The sequence below is a fragment of the Eucalyptus grandis genome, chromosome 8 (assembly GCF_016545825.1).
Source record: "Eucalyptus grandis isolate ANBG69807.140 chromosome 8, ASM1654582v1, whole genome shotgun sequence".
Taxonomy (NCBI): Eukaryota; Viridiplantae; Streptophyta; class Magnoliopsida; order Myrtales; family Myrtaceae; genus Eucalyptus; species Eucalyptus grandis.
Window position 1 is genome coordinate 13,183,557 of NC_052619.1, and position 7,427 is coordinate 13,190,983.

Consider the following 7,427-nt stretch of genomic DNA (forward strand, 5'->3'; position numbering starts at 1 on the left):
ATAATAATATCCGGAAATAATTTCTATAATGTAGAATTAAAGCGGTAATGTATGATATTTGAGTTAATTTTTAGGGAGAGAAAGAATAAGGAATTAAGCAAAGTAGAAACAGATAGATGAAAATGGCCTCGTAAAGCTAATCGGCAGTGAAAAGAAAGGGCATGAAAGCAGGTGCACCTGAAAGCAATGGGCGTGTTGACGAAAAATAAGTGCATTGGGATATTGTGTGCTTGTTTTGTTAGAGCGTCTTTAATTTGACAACTATTTTCTTCTTCTACGACCAAAAGATATTATATGCTCATTTTGTTAAAGCTTTCAATTTGACAACACTTACTATCCGACCCAAAAGTCATGAATGGAGGGTATCAAATAGTTAAATTACCGATGTTGTGCCTCCAGGTTGAGGGGATATCGCTGTCAGTTAAATTACTGATGTGTGCCTCCAGGTTGAGGAGAATAAAAGTGAATAGACATTGCTATCAGAGAATAACAGTGAATAGACATCGCTATCAAAAACATCCGTGGGATGTCAAGACCCGTGGGATGTCAAGACACATTCCCATTTCATCATCCACGGATGTTTTTGATAGCGATGTTTTTGATAGCGATGTGGGATGTCAAGACACATTCCCATTTCATCATGGGGGTCTTGACATCCCACGGATGTTTTTGATAGCGATGTCTATTCACTGTTATTCTCTTCAAACTGGGTATATATAGAGACCACTCTTCAATCCCCTGTCTGCAGGAACTTCAAGCGTCGAAAGATCTCTTTCTCTCTTTGATCTCTCTCAAGCTCTCCTGAAGGTGCGCTCATTGTCTCCCTCATTTGTTTGATAGTACTGTTGTTCTGGGTGTTTTCTATCAGGGTCTATCACTTCGCTTTTGAGCTAGTCAAGTTGTTTCCGCTATACATCAGTGGATAATTCATTTGTCCAGGTTTAGCTCCTAGAGTGCCATCTCCCCAGTTAGATACGAAGTCCATCGGTGCAACATCAGCTTTGAGGCAAGGCATGGCTGGGAATAACAATAGTGGGATCCAGCAGATTCAACTGCTCAATTGGCATGAGGATTCAACTGGAGGAGTCACTGTGGTGATGAAGGAGCGTATGGATGCTGGTGTCTTTGCCCGTTGGCTTCGAGCTTCAATATCAACCTGGAAACAACAGGTACTGAACTTGTAGTTTGTCGGTCCTGTCGATTTTTTTGTCCTTCGATTTCTAAGAATACCGCTTTGTTCTACTGTATTTGTTCTTATTGGGTATCTTTTGGATGCAGGGGAAGAAGGTTGTGTGCATCAAATTGCTCGCTCAATGTTCAAATCTCGTTGGTATTATAGAGGAGGTACATTTATATCTTTCTTCTTGGCTAAGGATTAGCAGTGGCCACTGCGATATTTAGTTCAACTCCATTGTCCATACTTGTTAAATCTCTTTCCAGCAGAAAGTTTGATAGGTTTAGGTATGAAGTAGACGGTTGATTGCAGTATTGTCTGGTAATTTGGCAGGAAGGATTTAGGTACCACCATTCTGAAGCGAGTTACTCAGTGTTTGTCCCCTGGCTTCCTTTGACCCCCAATCTTATTCCTGTGAATGCTTCCCATGGGGTGCGCGTTATTGCTTTCGTCTTGAATGATAAAGGAGAGGTAACTTTCTGGCTTGTCACTGTCTCATTTCTTGCGTTTGCCCTTTTAGGACTATCTAATAGGAAGATGCAGAGCGATGAAATGTAACATTCAATTTGCTCATTCAGTAATTCTTAGCAGTTCAAGGTCGGACTCTAGCACTGGACAATTCTCCCTGAGGCAATAAGTAAAACTAGAGATATGCAGTGTGTGAAATCCCCCACTTGATAGGCATTGAAACCTTTAAAAGGATAGATAGGATCGCCAGTAATTTTGCTTGGGAAGAAATCATTAACATTCATGTTCAATGGATTCGTGTTTGTGTATGTTACCATCGTTGATAAGCAGAGATGTTGGATTTTTAACCTTTTACCTAACAGAACCAGCCTTTGGTGCCAATGCCTTCCTATAATCTTTTGGTTTGACTAGGATATCTAAACGGCGAGCTGTTTAGTTATGTGAGTTAAGTACAATGAACCTTCTCATCTTTAGCATCGATCTATAATTTTCTGTCTGTTTTTCCTATCTTAAGTGATTCAATCCGTCAATCACAGCCTTACTTAAAGAATAGATAAAATGCAGCAAAATTTTATATTTGCTTTCCTTCGGTGCATGCTTTCACTCTGTTTTATCAGGTTTTCGATGTGATTTTAATACAACCACACACTCAACACTTCAAAGAACTTAAAACCTTCAACCCCTTCTCTTTCTAGGTGCTTGTTGTCCCAGAGAATAGTGGAAGGTTTAAAGGTACGCGGAAACTTCCTACTGGAGTTGTTAATGAGGTGAGTACGTTCAAGATATCAAGTGCTGCATCAGAATTATCAATATGTATTGCAATTGTTTGACCGTGACTCTATCCCTGTAGGATGAAGATATATGCCATGCAGTTGCTAGAGTAGCGAAAAGGAAGAGACAGGAGTAAGTAATGAGTTTTATGTTGTGTTGAAAAGCTAATTCTCTAAAGCATTTTACTTGAGAATTCCAACTGAAGCCATATTTTTTTTTTTTTTCGTTCTATAGGTAGACACTAAATTCGTTGAAGTCCTCTATTTCAGGTAAAGAAAATCCTCTACTTCAGATTGCGGTGCATTAATATGTTTTGGTCTTCATTTAGAGCCTTTTTCCATGTTTAGCCTTCTGATGTTCAAATTTGCATTCTCTTTTCTAAAATACTCTCTTATGTGCTATTGCAGGCAAGACCACAAATCATTCTTCCCAAAATCAGATTTGTCCTTCCTTTGTGTGCTTCAGCCACAATCATCTTCTATCGAGGAACAGAATCTAGAGGTCAGGGCGGCCCAGGTAAATTGCCCACTTGCAAATCTTATTGATTTTGGTAGAAGTAGGGCGACCTTTTACTAATTAAATCTTTGCTTGGGCTGTCTTGCACAATACTGGCTGCATGCTTTAGTCTTGCATTCTTGCTCATTTGTGCTGAACAATGAGTCTAGCAAAATCTGATGTATAATTTTTCTTAAGCCACAACGAGTCACTTCACTGAATGACTATTAAGATTCCACCCATTTACTAGGGGTGTTTAAAGGATGATCATTCATTAGATCTTTCTTTGGCCAAATCTATGAATCGAAGTAGACCATTTTTATTTTTTGATTCTAGTGGATGCCAATTGAGGAGTACGCAGCACAACCTTTCATTGTCAAAGACAAGCAATTCAATTCTATGGCGAAGATTTGCTTGGCAAGGGCAAATTATGGCTACCCTGGTTTCACTCCTTTGGCAACAACGACTCGGGGTGGCAAAAGGTCTCACATCTACTGCAATAATTACCTTGGTGTTCAGGAGGACTTTGCAAGTTTCACATAATTCCTAGGTTGTGGTGGGGAATTTCTTCCCTAGACCTAGGCCTACTGGATCACATTGATCCCCACTGTTGATTTCGTCACAGTTAGAATGGAGTCAGTCCAATGGACCTGGAACTAGGTTAAAAAATTCCGGGGTGTGATGTTCCATGTACTTTTGCTTCTTGTGTTGTGGATGTGCTGAATAAATAGTAGGAAACGGCTGCATCTTCTGTCCTGCTATAGTAGTTTATACAGAGTTCTGATAACATAGTCTGGTTTAGATTAGTATTGTTTTCGGGAGGCTATCTGGGGAAGCGGAATCACTTTTCTTATTCTAATTTCCGAAGTTGTTTCTGAGCAACCTGTGTAATCGCTATGTGACCACACATATGAAAAATCGCTGAAAGATTTAATCCATTCAAACTGTGATTTTGCATTCTGAAGTACAGAGAGTTACTATACTTTCATGGCATAGCGATGTTTAGAATTGGCGCTTCCCTTTTTGTTTGGTGTTCTCCTTTGGAAGGGCAAAAAGCATGAAATGAGTAGAGAGACAGAACTGCATCAGTGAGCAAAATAATGCTGCAGCTAAGTCATCTTCATAATGATTATAAATTGACCGTGATCCATTGAAGAATGAGCTGCAAGAAGTGATGGATGTGGAGAAGACCTCCCATAGAGGCAATTACCTGGTGTAATACACTGATAAAGGACTCAATTGTCTTTCATCACTCTGAATTCACTATGGCTACTTACAAACACACAGCAAAAATGCTGATGACTATACAATACAAGCACACCATCTGTTTAAATATTCATGGAACAACAACGATGGGGAAAAAAAGGAAAAATAAAACTAAGGGACAGTACATAAACCATTTTCTTTGTTTTGTGTGCATTTTTTGTTGCAGATGACCATATCTTGCTTTTATTTGTTGTTCTGGTTAGTGCCAAACATCGTCCTTATTGTATTTCTGTCTCTATATACTTACTACATCTACTCTGACCATTCAACTGTTGAATACGTCCAAACATATGATCCTTTTGAAATAGGGAGGGAAGGAAAAACAGAAGCCAAAACTGAAGTAACTCCTAGATTACCAAAAAGTTTAGATGTATTGAGACTCCGCTTGGTAAAGTTAAGAGTAATTGTCCGTTTTCGTCCATCATACTTGGTCTCTTTTTGTCACTTTGTTCCAGTATTTGTCCTCTCATATTTTGCCACCTCTTATGCTGAATGTTTGGTCCAAGTGTTCACAGTTACAGTCAGTGCTGATAGTTGGTCTTCTGCTGTAACTTAAGCTGGTGAATTGTGAATACTGAGTATATTCTGTTTTGTCTCTTAGGATGCCGATTTTGATATGATAAACATGTCAAGTCAGTAGACGAGCAAGATAGGACTGCAAATAGTGAGGATCAAGAAATCCTTGGTCGGGAAGATGCTGGCTGTGATGGAGTTGAAGTTGAAATCCCAGAGCTTACGGATACTCAGAACTTCATCAATAAGCTCAGGGCTTCAATTTCCAAATGGAGAGAATTGGTAATGAATTTGATTCTCTCTTCATTGTTTTCTTTTAGATGTAACTTCTTGATCTATATGTCTTATGCCTTGATAGTTATCATTAGTCAGAGAAGAGGAGAGGCGTGTGGATTAAAGTGCCCATTGAGCATGCACACCTTGTCGAGTCACCAGTTACGGTAAATACAGTTCTTCGTGGAACGGAACATATTCTGGTAGCTTGGCTTATAATGGATCTATTCCTCGGACATGCTTCTTGTTCAGCAATAGCAAGCAATCTCATGATGTATCAAGCATTCTAATTATTTTTGTTTTCATGCGAACTGGGCAGGAAGAATTTAGGTACAGGCAGATGCTTTGTTTAAGGTGGCTGTTTCTTGCTTTCGGTCTGAATGAAAAAGGATGGATAACTGTGAACCCTTAATCTCATTCATTAGATTCTTCCTTCTGGCTACTCTTAGGCAGTCAAATTAGAGGAAGGAACGGACAAAGGGCCCTTCTTAGACCATCATAACTGATAATCCAAACCATGTCCATGCAAGTTCATTCTCAGATGCCTGGTTTCCGGTGAAATTACATCAAGACTTGGCAGTTTCGTAGTCGAAACATTTTCTTCTCTTTCCAGGTGCTTGTGGTTACGGAGAAAGGCGGGAAATTCAAAGGCACAGGCATCTGGAACCTCCTGACTGGACTTGTCAATGAGGTGAGTATATTTGATAATTAACGCTAGGTCAGGTGTTTTCGGCTTCTTTGATGTTGGTTATGATGGTTTCACGGATTTTATAATTCGACCATGTACAGGGTGAGGATGTATTTGCTACAGCTATCAGAGAAGTGAAAGAAAAGAGAGGAATAAGCGATCCTTGCATCCGATGGGCATTGTTTTAATAAAGCCAACCCACTAATATCTTGATTTCTTTGCATGGGAATGCCAGCTAAAGCGATTGTTTTCATTTCGTTCAGATAGACACTGAATTCGATTAAGTCCTGGCATCCAGAGAAGGAAAAGAAGAGACGGGAGTAAGTGAGCATCTGCTGTAGAAAAGCGCACGCAGAACAGAGAAAATGGTTTTTGTACTGCCCCTTAGATTTTCTTTTTCTTTTTCTTTTTCTTTTTCTTTTTTGTCATTGTAGTTCCATATATATTTAAACAGATGGTGTGCTTGTATTGCATAGTCATCAGCATTTTGCTGTTTGTTTGTAAGTGGCCATAGTGAACTCAAGAGTGTTGAAAGACATTGAGTCCTTTCTCAGTGTATTACAACAGGTGGTTGCCTTTCTGGGAGATCTTCTCCATTTCCATCACTTCTTGCAGCTTCTTCTTCAATGCATAGTCATTTTGAAGGTAGCTAGGCAATGAGATTATTTTGCTCACAGTTGCAGTTCCGTGTCTCTACTCATTTTGCGCTTTATTGCCCTTCCCAAGCAGAGCACCAAGCAAAAAGGGAAGTGTGAATTCCAACATAGCTATACTATGAAAGTGCAGTAATTATTCAACTTTAGAATACAAAATCACAGTTTTGACGAATTAAAACTCCACCGAATACACGGCCACATAACATATCATTTAAATAGGTTTAAAAGACAACCTTAGAAATTATAATATTAAAAGTGATTCTGGTTCCAGAAACAATTGCAGAAACAATATTAATCCAAACGAGACTCTGTAAACAGGACTCTACAAAAACTACTATGGCAGCACTGAAAGTGAATCCGTTTCATGCTATTTACTCAGTGCATCCATAACAGGAAGCAAAAGTTCATGCAACATCCCAACCAAAACATTCTCGCCTAGTCCTGGGTCCACTGGACTGAGTCCATTCTAACCATTACAGAAAACTTGCATTATTCTCCAGATATTCATGGTAATAGCAGTAGATCTAACTTCTTTTGCCACTCCCAGAAGTTGTGGCCAAAGGACCAAAACTGTGGTAGCCACAAACAGCCCCCGCCTGAGCAGATCATCATCATGTAATAGAATTGCTTTTTCGAAAATTTAAGATTGTTCTGCGTGCTCCTCCATAGGCATCCACTAGAAACCAAAACAAAATTCATCTATTTCAGTTCATAAATTTGGCCAAAGAAAGAACTAATGAATGATTAGCTTTTAATACCTCTATTAAATGGGTAGATCCGAACAGATATTGAAAGTCACTCGTTGTTGATGTTCGTAAGAAACTATACTTACGATTTTACTAGATCATTGTCTAGCATAAATGAGCAAGAATGCAAGATCAAAGCATGCAGTGCAGATTGTACAAGACAGCCCCGGCAAAGATTTAATGAGTTTAGAGTCATCATACTTCAACTAAAATCAAGAAGATTAGCAAAAGGTGCAATTTACCTGGGCTACCTTGATCTCTACATCCTGTTTCTTATGGTTCTGGCTTGAGCTTAAGCTTGCAAAAGGATGACCAATGCTGATTTTCTGAAGTCTGCTTTGTGGCTTTGCCTGTGATCAAACATAACAGCTAGTATT

The 7,427-nt window shown here is 39.2% G+C and overlaps 1 protein-coding gene and 1 pseudogene across 1 annotated transcript; both read left to right on the forward strand.

Annotated features, from left to right (window-relative positions):
• The first annotated feature begins 694 nt into the window (after positions 1–694).
• On the forward strand, positions 695–4,227 carry LOC104416333 (annotated as a pseudogene).
• Positions 4,083–5,836, forward strand: LOC108954351 (nudix hydrolase 7-like). Its single transcript, XM_039299602.1, has 6 exons — positions 4,083–4,110; positions 4,630–4,721; positions 4,808–4,969; positions 5,056–5,127; positions 5,574–5,651; positions 5,750–5,836. Exons 1-6 carry the CDS (start codon positions 4,083–4,085, stop codon positions 5,834–5,836), a joined length of 519 nt encoding a protein of 172 aa, XP_039155536.1.
• Positions 5,837–7,427: the final 1,591 nt, after the last annotated feature.